At 39.6% G+C, this 23291-nt stretch overlaps 1 protein-coding gene across 2 annotated transcripts in view; it reads right to left on the bottom strand.

Annotated features, from left to right (window-relative positions):
• Positions 1-583: 583 nt before the first annotated feature.
• The window catches only part of manbal (mannosidase beta like), a 40000-nt gene continuing 17292 nt past the window's right edge, over positions 584-23291 (bottom strand). For both annotated transcript variants that reach the window (XM_078419311.1, XM_078419312.1), the window contains exon 3: positions 584-2100. In XM_078419311.1, coding sequence (XP_078275437.1) covers positions 1993-2100 — 108 coding nt within the window. In that variant the 3' untranslated portion in view covers positions 584-1992. The remainder of the gene's footprint in view (positions 2101-23291) is intronic.

Genomic DNA, 23291 nt, shown 5'->3' with positions numbered 1-23291 from the left:
AATTATTAGGGGCATAGGTAGAGTAGACAGTAGACACCTATTTCCCAAAGGTGGCAATGTGCAACACTAGGGCTTAATTCAAAGGTGAGAAGGGGGAAAGTTTAATGGTGATGTGTGGGGCAAGATTTTTTTTAAACGCAGAGTGGTGGATGCCTGGAATGCATTTCCCTGGGGGGAGGTGGGGGGAAGGCAGATATGATAGAGGTATTTAAGAGACTTTAGATAGACATATCAAAGTGCAGGGAATAGAGGGATATAGATCATGTGCAGGCAGATGAAATCCATTGAACCTGGCATCATGTTCAGCACAAACATTCTGTGTCTAGGTCTATATTCTGAAACATATAAAACATTTTGTTCTTAATATAAAGAAAATGTCCTAAAATACTTAATAAAAGTAACTGCCGTAATAAGAGATCCTTCATTTCATAATGTGTAAAATGCAAAAGCAAAACAACTAAGTTGCAACAATATTAATCAAAACTAAAATAAGTATCAATACAATGAAAATACCATTTCAACAGAATAGTAAATTAATTCCAACCTAAGAAGGAAATAAAAATGAATGATGAGAAATTCTCCATTTTAATATTTGTTTCAGAAGAGCAGAGGAAAGCTTGCTAATCACTTTCTGATGTACAGCTTCTGAAAAGTTCCATCATGTGTTTGGAGCAATTATAACATGACTCTAGTAGGACCAATTGTATATTTACCATTTGCTGCAAAATATATGGGAAATACGAAATTAAATGTCAACAAAAATTAAATGGAACAAAAGACAAAATAACCAAGTTTGTATTTTAAACAATGGATAGGAGGAATTTTAAGGGTTAAGAAATAGATGTCAAAATTGTTTATTGTTTTATAGACCAAAACAGAAAACACATGGCCAACATGCTACTTCACCTTCGAAACATGTAATGTCATTGAGCTTTTCTATGCACATCTTGAAATTAATTTGTGTTTGCTAACATATGGCTTGGTTAGAGCGGATGTGGAGAGGATGTTTCCACTAGTGGGAGAGTCTAGGACCAGAGGTCATAGCCTCATAATTAAAGGACTTTCCTTTAGGAAAGAGACGAGGAGGAATTTCTTTAGTCAGAGGGTGGTGAATCTGTGGAATTCTTTGCCACAGAAGGCTGTGGAGACTGTCAATGGATATTTTTAAGGCAGAAATAGATGGATTCTTGATTAGTACGGGTGTCAGGGGTTATGGGGAGAAGGCAGGAGAATGGAGTTAGGAGGGAGATATAGATCAGCCATGATTGAATGGCGGGGTAGACTTTATGAGCCGAATGGCTTAATTCTGCTCCTATCACTTAGGACCTTCACTGTCAATGTGCAAGTTCCATTCAACCAAGCAGTGCGTCCAGATAAAAGTTTCTATCCTCTGTGCTTTTCTAGAAATAAGTCACATGTTTAGTTAAGTCTACTTAACTTGTGCAAGAAACCAAGAGAGGTCTGATGGATTTTTACATCCTAAAGCTCTAGTAGCACTAGAATAAAAATGTTAAGTCTTATCAAATGTGTTATCGCCCAATGACTTGATGGATGATTTGTCCCTGCTCACTATAATTGTCAATTGGTGAAATTTAAGCCGAGCTACTACTCAGGGATCATTTAAAACAAAGAGTAGTTCCTCTGTAGTATGCAAGAATGGAGCAATGTTGGACATAAACTGTTCCCCTGAGACCACAGTCAACTACATTATAGGTATATGTATCCAGCATTTAATGGTTCATGTGTAACTATTGAAGTGATTAACATAACAAAGCTGGTTACAAGTTAGTATCATTTTCAAATCTTGCGGCATTAAGATAGATAGCATATGGTTATTACAATTTTACTTCAAACACGTGAAAAACAGCTGTATAAATGAAATGTATAAATAGTAGTGAATAATAAAAAAACATTTTCAGGAACAATGATTACAAAATGAGAACCACCACAGAAATATTGCTGCTATTCTTCTTCCGGTAGACCTCCAGTCATTTATCTCTTTTTCTTGCTTTCTTTCTTTGCCTTCTTTCCTGAGGACGGTGTCGTAGGCTTCTGCTTTTTTGTGACATCTGAAGGCTTCAACTCAGATTGTTCCCACTCCTGATGAGATTAAGATTCAGAGGAAAACAAAATTATTTAATTACCTTGTTTTCAACTTTCTCATATTGGACATTTTCTAATAAAGTATCCACATAGACTTAAGTGAACAAAAGATAAGACCATTCATGCAAATCAGTTGTTACTGAACATAATGCAAACGCATGGAGAATCGGATATTACAAGTTAGTCAAGATTTCTATAATAAAACTTAATTTAGTGAAATGACTGCTTGCAAATTTAAGGTCCATTTAACTAGTGATCTCACAAGGTTGCTCTTCTCACTAGAACACCAACAGAACACTAACTAGAAACCTGCCACTGCTGCTCCAAGCAGCAAACATAATAATGAAACGAAAACACTTTCTGTATCCTTCCTCTTAGACATTCTGTTTCGTAAAGCCTTAACAAAGTCCTGTGAAAGTGCCACATTTATGTAAATTCATAGCTACAGTGTATTTATTAAACTAGGTTAAGTTTTAAGTTATATTTTATTCTCCTCTATACAGCTGAAACAAACCTTTAATTTTCAGAGGAGTTTTGGCAACACGATGCAATGGAACTAAAGTAATACCTACAGTCATTGCACTGAGCACATTGAATTTATGCATACAAGGGATGGCTGAAAATAGTTGACATTCACTGAAAAGTTTCCCAAGTATAGAAATGTATAAGGAAACACTCCAGGTTTCAGAAGTATTAACAAAGATTTGTTGAAATCTCCATAAAATATATTAATGCTAGATTAGCTATTAATTAAGGGGTAAACAATTTATGTTAAAACCCCCCAGAGCTATAAGAATGGTAACGTGTCGATAGCTAATTGCAATATTGGTAGCATAACACTAATGAATAAAAACCCTGATTTAGTGGTTGGGCTAGGTTCAATCTATCTACAAAATCTCCAGGTACAGTGAATGCTCTGGGAAGGGTTTATGTGCAGATCTGGGGCATGACTAGGAACAATTAGAGACAGAGGGCAGATGGACACAAAATGCTGAAGTAACTTAGCGGGCTAAGCAGCATCTCTGGAGAAAAAGAATAGGTGACTTTTAGGTGTGGCAGAGGTTTACTTGCACCTCCTCCAACTTCATCCACTGTATCTGGTGTTCCCAGTGTGGGCTCCTATATATCAGTGAGACCAAGCGTAGACTTGGCGATTGCTTCGTTGAACACTTACGCTTAGACTACCTTGGCCGACGCGATCTCCCGGTTGCCAAACATTTTATAACTCCCCTTTCCATTCCCATATTAACCTTTCTGTCCTGGGCCTCCACAGTTAGCAATTAGTTCATTGAGGATTTGACATTGTCACATTGTCATAATCTGCCACGTCAAAATGATTACATTGTGGAACTTGGTGGACATGGACAGGGTACTAAAGCAACGTCAAGAAGTCAGCCTGGCTCGCCATTAAGTAGCTGTACGTATGTGTGTAAATAAGATGCACGAACATCCAAAAGGAACACATAGAGAAATGTTTTGAAACACTTGTACAAATGTAACAGAATCACACAATATAGAGAGGCATGTACAAACTAAAACCAACAATTAATCCAGGTATTTACCACTGTGTGCAAGAAAAACTTGCTTTACAAATCTCCTTTAACTCCCCCCCTCTCATCTTAAATCTAAACCTTCCAACATATCCCTTGGTGGGATTGACTCAGTAGTGGACATGATTTATAGATATTATTAACATTCTGATCACGTGCGATCGACTTACTGACTTAAAGCCTCTTCATCTTTGTGCAGATGATTTGATTGGCTTCATTTCTCACAATACAACCTTGCAGCAACTAGAAATTCTGCCCTCGTTTTGTGATTAGTCTCTTACTGGCAGCTCTGTCCTGAGAAGAGATTACTAGGTGGATGACATAAAGAATCAAGGATATGTCTTTGAAGAATTGAAACATCTTGACAGACTCCTGGGAATCTCAAGCTCATGACTCAAAAAGGACAAGAAGCATTCAGGATAGTGCTGAGAATTGAATCCATGTATTTGTAGCACACATGGCCCTTAGCAGTGAAAGAAGCACACTACCTCAGAAACTAACCTCCAACTAGCCCCATTAATCACCTAGCTCATCAATGGAAGCCTGCAGTTCCCACACAGGATGGTGTCACCAGCAGTGGCTGCCTCGCCAACAGTCTGTCTGTCCTTTCTTCTTTTTGTTATTTTTAGTAGGTGTTAAAAGTATGTTTTATTGTTCCTTGGTTTGTTTTATGTTGGGGGTGGAGTTGGGGGAAACTTTTTATCAATCTCTTATCTCGACGGAGATGCGATTTTTTTTCCGTATCGTATCTTTGTCCCCACTGCGGCCTAACATCGTGGAGTTGGCGGCCTTTTCTGGAGACTGACCCGGCACTCCAAGCCGCAGGAGTCTGCGGGAATTTAACATCATGGAGCTTGCGATCCCTTTGCCGGGGATCAAAGCTCCAACCGTGGGGCCTGTGGACTTTAACATCGTGAAGCCCGCGGTCTCTGGTAAGAAGAGGCCGACTCGGGAACTCCATGCCGCGGGGAGTTTCAATCGCCCCAATGCGGGAGTTTCGATCACCCCGATGGGGGCTTCGATCGTCGGCTGCGGGGGCTTTGATCGCCCTGGCTGCGGATGGTTTGACTGCCCCAACCACGGGAGAACAAAGAGGAAGAGGATTGAACTTTATTGCCTTCCATCACAGTTAGGAATGTGGAATCCACTGTGGTGGATGTTTGTGTTCATTTTTATGTGGTTGTGTGTCTTGGTGCTTTTCACTTAGTATGGCTGTATGGTAACTCAAATGTCACTGTACCTTAACTGGTACATGCGACAATAAACTGACCTTGAAACCTTGAATCAAAAAACAAAACCAGAATGGAAGCAAGCCACGGCTGATGTAGAATCATTGACTGAGAAGTATCCTGCCTTATCAGACCAAGGCTTTCACACTAGCATGGTTCTCCGCACAACATTTTGCAATGGGTGAAGAGACTGACAAAATGAAACACTTTTCAGTGCCACAAATTTGGTTGTCAGATTTGGATTCAGGTATAAATTGACGCATGTTTAGGATTTATAGATGACTACGTTTTTGCATAGGCTGCAAGGGAACAACAAACTAATTACAAATTCATGGTATGTCATTTTCTTGAAATTAGTTTTTAAAACGTACCAGTCCTGGAGAATCAATAACAGCCTGGATTTTTTTGACCCAACTGGTCTATAATTGAATTTAAATTTTTTGGCATTTTACAAAGTTAATAGAATTTTAATTCTTAAAACAATTCAAACTTACGGAATCTTTCTCAGGACTAATGACATGTGTTGCGATCCTTCAGCCATTTTGGGAATGTCAGGCTTCATTTTAGTAGATTCATCAGAAATTGTACAATGATCTTTGTGTATTGTTCTGAGTTGCTGAGCGTTGCCAAAGATAAGATTGAAACATAACAGATCTCTGTTCCGATTTTGCGTTCTGAATTAATCTGCTCTGCTAATAAGAGAGGGCATTTTGATGTGCAACCAGTGTTGGGGAAACTGTAGCTATCCTTAACTCCTGGTACAAACTATAAAACCTTGCAACAAATCCCACTCTACTCTGTGATCATTGCCTCAAGCTATATCAGCCTCTTCACAACCATGAACTGACCTACAATACTGCATAACAAGGATTGCTGATTTCAACCTCCACAACGGAGGAATTGTATTTTGCCTTCCATGCCTCAGACATGTTTTATCCTTCGATTGTATTGTGGTAAGATGAAAGAATCAACAAAACTGTTAACTGTGAGATAACGAGTGTTCAGGGCTAGCACATCCCTGTTCGAGTGAAGAACATGGCTGGCGGGAGTAAGGAGCCCTAAAATGACAAGATACTGAGGCCCTGGTTTAGAAAAAGACATATGTAGCTGGGATTAAGTGAATCGCTTGACCAAACAGGGCACAAGAGTACATTTACGAGACCCAAGGACCTACAAGTGTGGTACATACATGAAATTACCTGCTAGAGGAAGTAGTACTGGTGGGTAAAATCACACATTTAAAAGACACTTAGACAAACACATTGATAGCAAAGGTTTGAAGGAATATGGACCAGGCAGAGGCAACTCGGGTTAAGCAACTAGTTTGGCATGGACGAGGTGGGCCAAAGGAGCCGTGTAGCTCAATGATTGTAAATAACAGTATCGTTGGCTGATAATGTGATGCACTTTCAATAATGCCTGAATACTTAATGCTGTTGGCCTCTGATTGACCAGAAATGCTGAACACTTGATCTTGGTTAAGTCTCAGGATGCAGTTTCAAACGACACCATTGCAAGTTGCAAGTGTTCAGCATTTCTGGTCAATCAGAGGCCAACAGCATTAAGTATTCAGGCATTATGGCATAGACAATGACTCCATAGCATAACCTTTGTACCTTAAAAAAAATGTTAAAAGTGCAAAAGATTACAGGAAAGGAACACTAATCCCCTGAATAAAATACATCCACTGAATAAAATACACATAAATTATTGTTTTAGCACAACTGATGAGATGAAATTCTGTGGTCTTTTTATGTGCTATTTTCATTAGCAGGTTACTTGCATTGGTTAGAGCTATAATTGAAGAGATATTCGGTGATGTTTGTTGTTTTGACAACTATGCAAAGGACCAAATTACTTCCAATAACAGCTATAAAGCGGTTGTTGTAATTTGTCCCAGACTAATTTCATTGGTCCAAATAAGCTCTCAACATTTTTGATTGTTGCTTAAAGCATTGAGTTAAAAATGCTTTAATAAATCTATGCAAATTCCCTTGAAAATAAGAGTAAAAAGCTTTGCAAAGAGAAATATTTTCACACAATTGAAGGTGGGTACATCAGGAGATGCAACAAAAATTGATGCCATCATGAGTTAAGCAATGAGCAAGGACTACCCATTATATTCAGACAACTAGAGATACTAGCCATAATTTAAAAGATCAATGTGAAAACCTGAATTTAGGGCATGAATTATTAAAGAGAATATATATGCATTTTGTCATTGCGATGTCCATGAACTTTAATGGAAACAAAGGAATTTTGAGATACCTGCATTAAGTAATAGATGATCATACTAATAGTATACATTCATCAATTATTATCAAGAACAATTTCTAATCTGCATCATCTAAATGCTGAGATGTGATTTTGAATCAATGTAGAAAAGCAAATCTATGTCATTATATAAGACCTTAGTGCAATAAACTTCAATAAGAATATTACAAAGCAAGAGATCAGGCAATATCAGTCTGGGTTGATATTTTCATCCACAAACTTTTCCTTAGTTACATTGTGCTTCGTGCAATGATTATTAACCTTAATCTTGTTTTACATTAAATGTTGTGAAAGTACAAAAAACCTTTGAAATCTCTCCACAAAATAAACAAAGATAGGAATGAGGAGGAATGGGGCACATATCATAAATCAAGGTTGATTCCAAAAATCCAAGTGTAAGTCTTGCCCTATATTTAATGAGTAAATTTCGCCAGCCTTCTTCAGAGAGAAGAAAGACTCCTGACCTCTGCCCTAATTCCTCATTGCTTATCCTGAGACTGATGTCTACATGTGTTAAACTCAGCCAGGCCAATGAAAATCACCTTTCAGTATAATCTTATGTGAAAAAATTCAGCACCACTCATTCTTCCAAAATCTAAAGGACATAAGCAATTTTACTGAAATTTATTTTCCAAATAGTATTGCCCTTTCATCTGAAGAATCACTCTTATAAGCTTTTGTTGTGCTGTCTTCATTTGATAGGATCTCCAAACTGCACACAGAACTGCAGGTGTGTTCATGTTAGCTCTATAGCTCCTGCACTTTAAACCTCCTAACATGAAGAGATAAGGGAGCACATGATAAAATCCATTTCATCCAAGAAAAGGAAGTGTCGTAATTAATGGAAATAAGCTAATGTTGAAAATCTATCAAAGTAAAAAAGGCCAAATATGACCATTTAAAAAAATAAAAGATCACATATGATCACGTGATTTTCACAATCTAAGTTTCCTTGAACTGTCAAATGTTTTGCGACTTTTGCCTTGTCACCTCGAAGGCATTTCTCTTGTTCACGACTGTGCCACAAAGTTGGATTCAGCTTACAAAGTATCAGGTGTGTTTCTAGGCTGGCTTCCAGGATACTGATAAGTATAAATGTCAAATTGTTTAGTTGCATTTGGACACATTAGTTTTGAGCCAGTGGAGCTAATAAATCTCAGTACGGGGAGTGGAGGGAAGCATTGCATTCCAAGTTGGTTGCTTTCACTGGAATCTCAGCACAGTTAGGGAGGGTTCAAGCATGTCTAAGGCATGCATAGACACTCGAGATTGTTTGAAGTGCTTAAAAACTGGAGGATGGGCATGAACACGTTGGCCAGCTGAAAGAAAGTTGTGCCAGTTAGCTCAAGGAGCACAGATTGGAAAATAATAGAATTGTGCACCTTAACATAGAGCAGTACAACACAGGAACAGGCCCTTTGGTCCACAATGTCTGTGCCAAACATGATGCCAAGTCCAATTATTATTTGCCTGGACATTACCCATATCCCTCCACTCCCTGCATATTTATGTGCCTATCTAAAAATCTGTGAAATGTGTTATTATATCTGCCTCCTCCATCACCCCAGCAGCTCGTTCCAGGCACACACCACCTTGTATATTTTCCCCTTACATTCGACCTCCCAAGGTGCAACACCTCACACTTGCTTTTCGCAATGATTTTGGTGAAGGTGGATAATAAATTAAAGCTCATTCCGAAAATTGTACTTTGTTAGTTAACTTATTAACATGAAATAAGACACAAACTTCGAACAGTTATTGTGGCACATGTGAGCCACAGCACTAAGTACACGTGGTCAACTACCAGGAGTGACCTGTGATACTGAATGGGCAAGGTCACCTATTTACATGGTGCTTTTCACATCTTTAGTGGGATGTTAGAAGCACTTTTACAGCCAAATAAATTTATAGACTGACATCTACTACAAAGCTGCCAACCCCCACATTTTTCTGGATTACACTTCCTCCCACCCAGCCTCTTGCAAAGACGCTGTCCCCGACACTCAATTCCTCCATCTCCGCTGCATCTGCTCCAAAAGTGAGGCATTCCATTCTAGAACAGCTGAGATGTCCTCGTGCTTTAGTAAACGTGGATTCCCCTTCCTGTCATAGATGGATCCCTCAATAGATGGATCCCTCACCCCGCATCTTCCTTGCGTCCCGTAGCTTTGCTCGTGCTCCCCCTCCCCAGATGGAACAAGGATCGAGTTCTCCTGGTCCTCATCTTTCACCCCAGTAACCACTGCTTCCAACACTTCATCCTGCAACATTTCTGTCACCTCCAACGAGATCCCACCACCAGTCATATCTTCCCATCCCCACCCATTTCTACCTTCTGCGGAGACTGCTCCCTCTGTAACTCCTTGGTTTGTCTACCTTTGATGTAAACCAGCATCTGCAGTTCCTTGTTTCTATTTGGTCTCGGCTGCATGTTCGGCACAGACATTGTGGGCTAAAAGGCCTGTTCCCGTACTATGTACTGTTCTGTGTTCTCTGTGGTGCAATTCACTTAGTATCAGGGCACACTTTAAATGAGATTTTTCAGTTTTATGGTCGAGCTTAACATTCCATACACCAGTTATAGTTTTCATCGATTCCTATTCCCTCTAGAAAATATCAGAACATGATTTCACTTTCATCCAGTTAACATCAGAAACAGGCACCAGGGAGTCAGCTGCCGGAGTAAACTGGAAATCATTGAATAGGCAGACCTTGACGTAGAGCACGAGAGCCACAGGAATCACAGAAGGGGAGCAGTGAGAGCGGGTCTCACAGAACATGGAGACAGGAGGAGTACTTCTTCAAAGGAGGCATACCTTTCTATCATAGCCTAATAGGAACATTAATGTGATGCAGTATAATGTGGATAAATGTGAGGTTGTCCAGTTTGGTGGCAAGACCAGGAAGGCAGATTATTATCTGAATGGTGTCAGATTAGGAGAAGAGGTGCAACAAGACCTGGGTGTGCTTGTACATCAGTCACTGAAAGTAAGCATGCAGGTACAGCAGGCAGTGAAGAAAGCCAATAGCATGTTGGCCTTCAATGCAAGAGGATTTGAGTTTAGGAGCAAGGAGGTCCTACTGCAAATGTATAGGGCCCTGGTGAGACCACACCTGGAGTAGTGTGTGCAATTTTGGTCTCCTAATTTGAGGAAGGACATCATTACTATTGAGGGAGTGCAGCGTAGGTTCACCAGGTTAATTCCTGGGATGGCAGGACTGATGTATGACGAAAGAATGGGTCGACTGGGCTTGTATTCACTGGAATTTAGAAGGATGAGAGGGGATCTTCTCGAAACATATAAAATTCTTGAGGATTAGATAGGGTAGATGCAGGAAAAATGTTCCCGATGTTGGGGGAGTCCAGAACCAGGGGTCACAGTTTAAGAATAAGTGGTAGGCCATCTAGGACTGGGATGAGAAAAAACATTTTCACCCAGAGAGTTGTGAATCTGTGGAATTCTCTGCCACAAAGGCAGTGGAGGCCAATTCACTGGATGTTCTCCAGAGAGAGTTAGATATAGCTCAGGGCTAAGGGAATCAAGGGATATGGGGAAAAAGCCAGAACGGGGTACTGATTTTGGTGATCAGCCATCATTACATTGAATGGCGGTTCTTGGCATATGGGCAGGGGATATGGGGAGAAGGCAGGAGAATGGGGTTAAAAGAAAAAGATAAACATAGCACAAAAAGTAAGGAAATTTGTGTTTGGTAGATTATTTCTTTGTTGTAACAATGCTTCTTGGCAATAAATCTTATACCATTGGAAAGCCTGTTTATTTCCCTTTTAAATGGTGCCACATTTGTAAGGAACATGCATTTGTGGGATGAGCAGCAGAGCTGAGTATATGGGTTGCGCCCATGAAACATTTGCCAAATCTTCTCTGCCAATGCCAAACAGCTTATTCTGCCATTGACTCTTGTTCGGTGTTGTTTGGTGGATTGGATGATTGAAGTCTGAAGAAACAAGACATATTGGCAATTTAACAATTTATTCATTTAATAAACAGGAGCCACAGTAGCGTGTGGAAGAACCATACACAGCCATAACAGCCTGGCACCTCCTCCTCATGCTGGTCACCAGCCTGGTCACACACTGTTGTGGGATGGCATCCCATTCTTGTCAGCACCTGGGGGTACCAGAAGCTCAAAACAAGAGTCAATAGCAACAGCAGAATAAGCTGTTTGGCATTGGCAGAGAAGATTTGGCAAATTTTTCATGGGCGCAACCCATATACTCAGCTCTGCTGCTCATCCCACAAAAGCATGTTCCTTACAAATGTGGCACCATTTAAAAGGGAAATAAACAGGCTTTCCAACGGTATAAGATTTATTGCCAAGAAGCATTGTTACAACAAAGAAATAATCTACCAAACACAAATTTCCTTACTTTTTGTGCTCTGTTTAGATCAACCATGAATAAATGGTGGAGTAGACTTGATGGGTTGAATGGACTAATTCTGCTCCTATCACTTATGAACTTATGAAATTGCCCTCTAGTCCCAGTCTTGTTGACTCTCAACCTGTGGAATTGTTCCAGAATTGACTGACTCACCAGTTGATCAGCCTTCTATGCAAATAAGGACATCTAGTTTACTAAGCTTTGGAAACCATCACATGGCTTCCCTGTTCATTGGGCTCTTTTCAGCCTTCTAGTTGTAACGACTGTTCCAATTAAATTTTAGTCAGAAAGGGTAAATTATGAGCTTATGGTTGCCTTTTAAGCTTCCTCGATGCACTTTTTTGGTTTCTTGACTTGTCCCAATTATATTACCCTTTGAGATTATCTGTTCTGATATCATATCATCATATCATCATATATATACAGCCGGAAACAGGCCTTTTCGGCCCTCCAAGTCCGTGCCGCCCAGTGATCCCCGTACATTAACACTATCCTACACCCACTAGGGTCAATTTTTACATTTACCCAGCCAATTAACCTACATACCTGTACGTCTTTGGAGTAAATCGAAGGTATTTATTCACAAAATGCTGGAGTAACTTCAGAAGGGTCTCGACCCGAAACGTCACCCATTCCTTCTCTCCTGAGATGCTGCCTGACCTGCTGAGTTACTTCAGCATTTTGTGAGCAATAAATTCTGTTCAGTAATTCATTGGAGTGTAAGTATTCAAAGCAGAAGTAGGCCATTTTAATGTTCAACAAAATACTTCTAGGAAGCGAGATACAAGAGGGTCCACTTACAGAAATAAAAGTGCAAATGCTGGAGCATATGACTAAATTCACAAAATCTTAAAAGGCTAAATACTGGTCATTCAAGCAATCGGTTAACAAAATAAAATGTTAAGTTATGTACAGTCACAAGATTCTGCAAAATACAATATTGAGCACTCTAAATGAAACATGCACATATACGCCATCTAGCTCTGAGTAATAAATAATCATGATCCCTTTTACTTAGAGGCAGTTATCTGAGAATTTTGTTTCACATTATGGTACTACAACATGATTGATGTTTATAGATATTTAATACCTCCTGCTTTGCATCCAGAGATCCCCTCAGTCTTTTGCCTTTCATCATGTTCTGCACCTTCTCCACAAACCAGCATGTTTTATCATCATTCTGATGAAAGATCATTCACCAAGGATTCCACCCAACCTGACAAGCTGTACGTGTGTATGTATATACACATATACACTACACACATATGTACACACATATGAATATGCACGTATGTGAATATATTTCAATAAATATAGATACGTACACACACAAAGCTGCTACTGTTCGGTTTTGGAGTCCATTTTCTAGCAGGGATCATATTTCTAAATTGGATGACCTGTTTATTTACAGTCGGATTAGCTGAGACCACCTGAAACAGTCAACATTTCACTGGAGTAGAAATTTTTCAGTGCATCTCCAAACATAAGGAAAAGAATAGCGAATTTGTAAAGAAACCAAGCATTCAATTAATGTCAAACTGATATTCTTCAACTGCACACAGAAGCTTTCTGTTCGAAAAGCTTCAGGATATAAGAATAAATAAATTTTTATTCTAGCAAAGTTGTAGCTGGATGGGAATAAGCAGCGAGAGAGCTTCAAGTTGGTTTCCACTCCTCTACCTTAGCCATAACTGCAAAGTTTGCCAATAAACTGATTAATTTTAATTCGCAAGTCAGCTAAATGTATAAATGGTTTCTCAGCGGGACACACTGTACTTCAATTCCTGTGATCACAAAGTGCCAAAATACAGCAAGAAAAATAAATATTTGACACAAATTAAATTATTGGAAGTCTGTTTTAATAACATAATCACTGCTTTGTATGTGATTTGCTGCAATTGGTACTTAAAACTGGAAAATTAGAAGTTAATCCTAAATGATAAATTGAGGCCTTTTTACATTCATTGTCTAAGAGCAAAAGAACAAGAACACATTTGGTATATTAGGGGGCATGATAATTGGTTGTTACGGGAGATAACTAATAAGGGCAATTGTTTCCAGAAATTGATTGCCTTGATTGTGCAACAGGGAAATTTTATAAAGAGTTTCTTGGGGATTAAAGGAGAACAGATTTTGCACAAAAAAAAACATCAATTCAGGGAGTGAAGGTTAACTCTTTTTATTCTTGCAGGCAGGGCTAAGAAATCAACACAAATTCCTTTCTTCTCACCAATAGTTTGTCAGCTTTTGGAGCTGAAGGAGCGCCTGTTCTTAAAGTTCTGTGGGACTTTAACATCGCGGAGCTTGCAATCCGTTTGCCGGCAATCGAAGCTCCAACCGCGGGGCCTGTGGACTTTAACATCGTGAAGCCCTGGTAAATTTTAAGTCTCTGGTAAGAAGAGGCCGATTCGGGAGCTCCATGCCGTGGAGAGAGTTACAACTGTCCCCACGCGGGGGTTTCAATTACCCCAACAGGGGTACGATCGTCGGCTGCGGGGACTTGTTCGCCCCGACTGTGGATGGTTTGACTGCCCCGACCATGGGAGAACAAAGAGGAAGATTGAACTTTATTGCCTTCCATCACAGTATGGAATGTGAAATCCACTGTGGTGGATGTTTATGTTAACTTTTATGTGGTTGTGTGTCTTGGTGCTTTTCAATTTGTATGGCTGTATGGTAACTCAAATTTCATTGTATCTTAACTGGTGACAATAAACTGACCTTGAAACCTTGAAGATTTGGGGTATAATCAAGCAATACTTCTAGTACTTAATGGATCCATTTATCCCTGCAGGAAGCCTTGAGTGGAGAGATAACAGATACAGCTTGAATAGTCCTTATGATTGATCAATTACTACATCCATCATGTAAAATACGTCTCGGAAGACAACTTGTATCCACTGAATAATGCAGTTCTACAAGTCAAGGAAGAGAAAGGGAGAAACTGGATGGAATAAAATTTAAAGAAGTATAAAATTGGGATCAAGTGAGGGGAGCATCACTCGACAGAAATGGAAGGCAGCTGCCACCTAGAGGAAAACTATAAATATGATTGAAAATACAATTGTGTTTTCCATGCACAATTGAGGTCCAGATATGTGGATATGTATTTATGCATGACCTTCAGCAAATAATTTATTACAGTTAGGGCAAGGTTAAACCATAAGAACAAGATTTAAATTTATAGCAGACATGCACATTCAATGAAAAACTATATAAACATGCCTACAGATAAGCAAGTATTACCAAAATAGTGCATGTCAATTAATTCTTCACTGTAGAAATGTCCATATGCTGTCAAAAGCCCCTTTTAAGTGCAATGGGGATTTCAAAGATATATCCTTGAAAGACCTGGCCATTTTGTAACCAGATTTATCAATGTTTGCCGTATTGATTCCTAACTTATCGTTCAACATTATTCCAGTCATTAAACTGCTGAAAATGCCTCAGCTGCAAATTAGTGGCCCAGTGTGAAAATGCAGTTTTAAGACATTGCCATTCATGACCTGATGTTCAGATGGGTCTAAATATGCAATCTCTTTCTGGAATGCAGTAAAAAAAATTAAAAATTTAATCAGTCTTCAAGTCAGAGGTGCAATCACCAATGACAATTATTCCACGAAAATACACCACTTGCAGTTAGAGCAGTTCACAAAGAAATTCCAATCAAGAGAAACATTAGGATTCATCCCAGTGCAATTCAGCTATGCAGCATCTCATTGGGATGAAGTTCTCAACAATTATTAATTTGTTTAAATTTAAATTATTAAATGGGTAGATCACTCTGAGGTTACGGTCCACTCAACCAAATTATTGGAATGTCACATATCAAACACTTTCTGGAAGGTCATGTAAGCAGTTGAATATTCGATCGCCTCAGGATCACAAAGATCCATACAGCTTGTCATGACAGCATCACGTAATCCTCACCTTTCCCACCACTAACTGGTTAACTTTACGGGAGTTCAATTCTTCTCCCTCTGTAATTCTGTTGTAACCTTATGGATTGCTATATATTCTCTGGAATTTAGTCTTTTGGAAATGTATTTGCCAACAAATGCAAAAAAAAGGGGTTTAAAATACATTTTCTGAAGAACAGTTATATCATCATTTGTTAGGAAAATGAAACACAAAATCTCGGAATCATTATGGTTTGATACATGTGCACTCGTATGGAGAATTGTCGGGTCTTCATTAAAGTTAATGAGAATGATAAACAATTTCCTTGAGAGCAAGTGCAAGTTTTCCTTCAATTTATTATAGCTCAAAATGTTTAAAAAACACCACAGTGTCAATCAGAAGAGCACTGGTTAACAATTGAACAAGCTAGGACTTTTATCTACGACTGCTAATGTCACCCAGGGGATTATGTACAATCACGATATTGAGAATGAAAACCCTAGACAATACCGTCAAATCTGTCAGGACAGCAGAATACGTTCATGGCTTTGAAAGGAAAATTTAGGATACTTGTCAGACTCCTTTTTTTTAGTTTCAAAATAATTGCAACAAGATGCGAGGGACCTAACAACAGCTTGATACTTTAATAAGAAAACTACGATTGGTATTCAGGGCAAGATAAAATATGTTCAAAGCCCTTCTCCAAATGCTATTTCATTATCATTTAAACAGATAACAGCTAAACAAAATTTGAGCTTTGATAAATTATTCAATGAATTAATAACAGACAATGAAACTTAATGACATTCGGCATCTTAGCCATCAGCAAAGGGGAAATTGTGTTAATGTTTCAGGTTGATAACTTTGTATCAGAATATTTAAAAGCAGGGTAAGCAATGGAGGAACATACATTTTCACCCTTAACTGAATCACTGGGTAATTTCTCCCAAGCCCTGTTACTTCAATAATACAGCAGATATGCTAACAAGGAAATGTACTCTCTCCACAGAAGCTACCTGACCTGTGAAATGTTACCAGCATGTTTCTGGGTTTTTAAAATTTTTAGATTCCTTGCACCTACAATAAAGTAAAAGAAATGGGACAGGGGTAAGCCATCTGGCCCCTCAATGCCCTGGCCGGTCATTCAATATGATCATGGTCATCTACATCGTGTAGATATGAAGAGGATGTTTCCACTAGTGGGAGAGTCTAGGACTAGAGGTCATAGCCTCAGAATTAACGTTCCTTTAGGAAGGGGATGAGGAGGAATTTCTTTAGTCAGAGGGTGGTGAATCTGTGGAATTCTTTGCCACAGAAGGCTGTGGAGACCGTCAATGGATATTTTTAAGGCAGAGATAGATTGATTTTTGGTTAGTACAGGTGTCAGGGGTTTGGGGACAAGGCAGGAGAATGGGGTTGGGAGGGAGAGATAGATCAGCCATGATTGAATGGCGGAGTAGACTTGATGGGCTGAATGGCCTAATTCTGCACCTATCACTTATGACCTGGCTCAAGACTTTCTTCATTTTTGTTTGCTGAAGCAATTTCTCTTCCTTCCCTGTACCACCACAGCACTTTGCTGACCCCCTCCAACCCAGCTATCATAAGAGGATTGTCAGTGTGCTCTTTGGCTAACATTCAGAATCCTTCAAATAGTCCTGGTTTTATAAAACATTTAGGTCTCTTTACGCTGGAAAAGAAGAGGGGGAAGAATGACAAGAGTAGAGTACAAAAAAATGAAGGATTTTGATAAATAGATGTCGAGACTGTCTTCTGTGTTGCATATTCAAAGCAATTCCAGATAGGGGAGAATACTATTGGTCACAAGAGAGAGGCGAGAGAAAAAAAAAGCAGATTATTGAATTAATAGAGAACACAGAAGACAGTCCATCCATCGCACCTATGCTGGCTGTCAAACAGCCAGCAATTTAATCCCACAAATCTGCTTCTTTCCCCATGTTGTTTAAAGAATTTACCTGAAAGCAATTTACCTGAAAGAAATGTTATCTCCAATGTTCCTAGGTGTACTGATAACTCCCTGTTTAAAAAAAAAGCCTGTCTTTGGGCAATGTTAAATTTATGTTCTACATGTATCAACACTCTAGCTGTATCAGCCATCTCAGTCAGCACTCCAACTTTATTCGGCAATTCTCATATCTAGTTTTAGTTTTAGAGATATAGTGTGGAAACTGGTCCTTCACCCCACCTACCAGAGATTCCTGCACATTAACACAATCCTACACACACTAGGGGCAATTTATATTTATACCAAGGCAATTAAACCTCCAAACCCGTACGTCTTTGGATTGTGGGAGGAAACGTAAGATCCCGGAGAAAATCCACGCAGGTCATGGGGTGAACGTACAAACTCCGTACAGAAAAGCACCAGTAATCAGGATTGAACTCAGGTCTCTGGTGCTGTATGGCAGCATCTCTATTCCTGCGCCACTGTGCCACCCTGAAAACTTTTCAATATTGGGATTGCCTCAGTAAATATCTTCCATACACTTTCAATAGCATCAACCACCACCCATCAAAAGGTTGAATGATCATCGGATGTACGATGTTTTAACTGGGATCCACACCATTACTGCAGATAGTTAGTATTCAGTTTTTGCATTTTAAGCTTTTATTATAAAATCCAAGGTATTATATGATGGATTTAACCCTAGAGGTTGACAAAATGGAACAAAGTGAATTGAAGCATGTTCTTTAAAATAAAATCCAGAAGAAAGTGCATTCTTAAATGCCAAGTAGCTACATTTTAAACAAGATTTAATTCATTAGAAAAATGTTCCTTTCTCAACCATTCCAGTCAGGGAACAGGCAATATGTCAAAATCTTAGCTGAAGGGGAGCTAGTTTAAGTTTAATGAAGACACATATTACAATAGACAGACACGCATCAGTCATCAAAGCAAAAAAATTATGGTTCATCTGTTGTAGACCACCTGGGAAAGCAATGATATCTACTCACCTCTTTGCGCTCATTAGGAAAAGAAGGTTCAGCAAATTTGTGGACTGGAGAGTAGCTAACGTTGTTCCTTTATTTAAGAATGGAAGTGGAGAAAATCCAAGGAATTATAGGCAGGCGAGCCTGTCAGTGGTAGGGAAGCTATTGGAGAGGATTTTTTCAGGATATGATTTACTCCCATTTGGAAGGGATTGGGTTAATTACAGACAGTCAACATGGCTTTGTACACGGCAGGTTGTGTCTCACTAACTTGATTGAGGCGGGTGGCACAGTGGCGTAGCGGTAGAGTTGCTGCTTTGCAGCGCCAGGGACCTGCGTTCGATCCTAACTACGGGTGCTTGTCTGTATGGAGTTTGTACATTCTCCCCGTAACCTGCGTAGGTCTTCTCCGGGAGCTCCGGTTTCCTCCCACACTCCAAAAATGTACAGGTTTGCAGGTTATTTGCCTTGGTATAATTGCAAATTGTCCCTAGTGTGTGTAGGATAGTGTTAGTGTGCGGGGTCACTGGTTGGCATGGACACTTTTGGCCAAAGGGCCTGTTTCCACACTATCTCTAAACTAAACTAAAGGTGATCGATGAGGGTAGGGTGGTGGAGGTTGTCTGAGTGGATTTTAGAAGGCATTTGATAAAGTCATCCATGGTAAACTGGCCAAGAAGATTAAGATGCATGGGATTAACAGTGACTTGGTCCTTTGAATTCAGAATTGGCTTGCAGATAGAGAGAAGAGCATTGTGGTGGGATGACAATATTCAGGTTGGAGGTTAGTGACCAGTGGAGTTCCACAGGGAAGATAGAAACAAAATGCTGGAGCAACTCAGCGGGTCAGGCAGCATCTCTAGAGAAAAGGAATAGGTGATGTTTCAGGTCGAGACTCTCAATCCAAAACGTCACCTATTCTTTTCTCCAGAGATGCTGCCTGACCCGCTGAGTTGCTCCAGTATTTTGTGTCTATCTTTGGTGTACATCAGCATCTGCAGTTCCTTCCTACATAGTTCTGCAGGGATCTGTGCTGGGACCGCTGTGTCTGGGATCATGGGATCCCAGATCCTGGGATCTGTGCTGGGGTCTGTGCTGCTGCTTATACATATATATATATAAATAATGGATATAAACGTAGTTGGGTTGGTTAATATGTTTGCAGATGACACCAGGATTGCGGGGAGTAATCAGTCTGTGAGAAGGGTTGTCAAAGTAGACAGCAGGATATAGATCAGTTATAGAAATGGGTGGAGAAATGGCAGATGGAGTTTAATTCAAGCAAGTGTGAAGTGAGGTCAAATGCAATATACAACTAATGGCATGACCCTTAACAACATTGATGTAGAGAGGGATCTTGGGGTCCAGGTTCATAGCTCACTGAATGTGGCAACACAATAGATGGAGTGGTAAAGGCGGCATATCATATGCTTGGTTTCATAGGTCGGGGCATTAAGTATAAGAGTCAGGAATCAGGAAGTCATGATGCAGTTCTATAGGACTTTGGTTGTGCTGTATTTGGAGCGTGCAGTTCTGGTCGCCCCATTACAGGAAGGATGTGGAGCCTTTGTATAGGGTGCAGTGGTAGTTTATTAGAATGATGCCTGGATTGGCGGGTTTTAGCTGCAGGGAGAGGTTGGACAGACGTGGATTGTTTTCTCTGGAATGCCAGAGGCTGCAGGGAGACCTGATAGAAGTATATAAAATTATGAGAGGCATAGACCCTTCTTCAGATTGTCTGTGTAATGTAATGTCCTCAAGGTAAGGTACTACACAATAATACTGCCTTCTGCAATACAATGGCTTGGCTTTGAGGGAACAGAATGGACAGAAAAAACCCACTTAAACAACAAAAGTAAACAGAGCTTCCTAGGCATGCCTCCTACTTAACCAAAGTACAGAAATAGTTTATTACTCAAAAAGTCGTCAAAACATTAAAATACGAATATCCTGCAAAGCACATAGTTACACAACAACTAAAACAAAACAAAAAAAAATCCTACTAACTTGGTCGATCTTAGCTATTCTCTTTTGTGAAATGAATGAAGTTGCTAGTTGAATCCAAAGCTATTTAAACAGACACCCACAATAATCATGGAAAATTAAAGCAACATCTTACTCCCACGATGGACAATAAATGGGATCCAATATATTTGGTAAAACTAATATGACCAGCTGCTTGTTGCTTTGTGGCTTTCATGTTGTGCAGAGATCCCAAACTCGCAGAAGATTTCTCAGGGAATTATTGCAGATTCGCAAGGATCTATTGTCAATCCCCAGCAAAATCTGGGCCATAATTCTTATCATGGATGGGTCTGTACAATCATACTGTTAATCCCCATGTTTACTCCTGATGAATGATTCATTATGTTACTGGCACTGAAGAGAGAGGCCTTTATTTGTTTTCAAACTCTGATGATACTTTACCAGCATTCCATGCAATAGTTATCTTGCATATCTCTGTCTCTCTGACATTAGCAAACACTAAACATATGATTACATTTAAGAGGGATTTAGACAAATATAGAATGATATGGTCCTAACACAGGCAAATGGGATTAGTGTAAATGAGCAGAAAGGTCAACATGGACATGATGGGGTATAGGGCCCATTTCTATGCTGTGGTTCTGTGACTTTATTTTGATTTTTTTGTAAATAATAAAAAAATGACTAATATCACCTAGTGCTAATAATAGAACATAAATTCACCTCCATGCTGTGACAAACCTAATTAATTCAAACATTTAAGACAAGTACACTGATGACAGAACAATGACATTGGACTTTTCCCGTATCCTTTATTAGAAAGTTCCAGCAGCAACCACAAGAGCTCTCTTGCCCAATAGAAAATTAGCTTATCATGAAACTAAAGCAAACAAATAATAGAGAAGCAACCTGCCTCTTTACTGCTGAAAGTAGAACTGGTTATGGAAGAGGTTATGGAAGAGGAAAAGAGAGATAATTCTGCATGGACAATAGACAATAGGTGCAGGAGGAGGCCATTCGGCCCTTCGAGCCTGCACTGCCATTCAATGTGATCATGGCTGATCATTCTCAATCAGTACCTCGTTCCTGCCTTCTCCCCATACCCCCTGACTCCGCTATCCTTAAGAGCTCTATCTAGCTCTCTCTTGAATGCATTCAGAGAATTGGCCTCCACTGCCTTCTGAGGCAGAGAATTCCACAGATTACAACTCTCTGACTGAAAAAGTTTTTCCTCATCTCAGTTCTAAATGGCCTACCCCTTATTCTTAAACTGTGGCCCCTTGTTCTGGACTCCCCCAACATTGGGAACATGTTTCCTGCCTCTAACGTGTCCAACCCCTTAATAATCTTATACGTTTCCGATAAGATCTCCTCTCATCCTTCTAAATTCCAGTGTGTACAAGCCTAGTCGCTCCAGTCTTTCAACATATGAAAGTCCCGCCATTCCGGGAATAGTACTCTATTCAAGCTCTCAGCCGAACCACCAATCTTCAAACACACGCATATGGCAAGAAACCTGTAATATTAGCAGCAAGACGGACAAGAATAGAGGCAACAAACTGTAAGGCTCACTTTACACTTGGTATCAGCAGTTCACCCCAACAGCTGACAGTAATTTTTAATTTAATTTCTCATAACAACTAACCCAAAACAGCATGGTAAATGAAAGAGAGGTGCTTTATATAATGGAAACACTAGAGACGGCAGATGCTGGAATGTTGAGCAAATAAACTGCAGGAGGAACTCGGCAGATCTGAAGAAGAGTCCCAACCTGAAAGGTTGCCAGTCCAATCCCTGCACAGATGCTGCCTAATCCAATGAGTTCCTCCAGCAGGTCATTTTTCCTTTACTCTTTATAAAAATGTGAGATAAGCCCTCTGTTTGGCGCCAGAAATACAGGACCTCTCGTGTGTAAAATGATAATGAGAAATAAACATGGATAGAAACGGCAAACAACCATTACAGATTATCACGATCCAATGTACAAAATTAAATATTGCATTCATGAAAACTAAAATAGCATTAAATTTCATTCCCTCCAATGCAAACGACAAAAACTTTATAGCAGGTTGACAAATATTTTAAAACATCCCAATCACAAAGAAGCAAATATTAAATTTGTATTCCATCTTCATAAAACATAATGCAATACTTTTTTGTCAATATTAAATTAACTTTTCTTGCAATTTCAGGAGCAGAGGAAATTCTTATATGGCTGCACTAAATTGAAAGCGTTAAAATTAGATACCTGAAATTCATTCACAGCGAGTCAATATTATCAGATCTTGAAGCTCTTGGATTGAGTTGAGTGAGTTAGTTATAGCCGGTGCTTAGAATTAACCTCAGTGTTTCCGAGACCAAAAGCGAATTAAATGGGAAATGTGTTCCTAATCGCCATCTAGTGGTCACTGCTTGAAGTACACCCACACCACATTAGGAGAGGATAAGAACAGACCAAATCCTGACAGCTACACAGACTTGAGCATTCACTGAAAATATTACTCCATGAAAAAAGCCCCACCGGATATGCCCCACTGGGGTCCAGCTGTCAAGGAAATTAACCCAACAAAATGTTGTTGCCTGGGTGAGAAGAGATGATAGTGAAGCAGAGGTGAATTTAAAGCAAAGGAAAGATTTCCAAGAATATGAACAAGAAAATGCAGTATTTCATAAGATCAAAAACACTTAACTATTGCCCTAGATAAACACAAAAAGCCAGAGTAATTCAGCAGGACAGGCAGCATCTCTGGAGAGAAGGAAAGGGTGATGTTTCAGGTCGAGACCCTTCTTCAGACTGGTTAGGGATAAAGGAAACGAGGGATAAAGAGAGATAGAGAGAGATAAAGAACAATGAATAATAGATATGCAAAAAAGTAACTATGATAAAGGAAACAG

Source organism: Rhinoraja longicauda, chromosome 22 (genome assembly GCF_053455715.1).
Source record: "Rhinoraja longicauda isolate Sanriku21f chromosome 22, sRhiLon1.1, whole genome shotgun sequence".
Lineage (NCBI taxonomy): Eukaryota > Metazoa > Chordata > Chondrichthyes > Rajiformes > Arhynchobatidae > Rhinoraja > Rhinoraja longicauda.
This window is presented reverse-complemented; position numbering and strand designations above follow the sequence as displayed.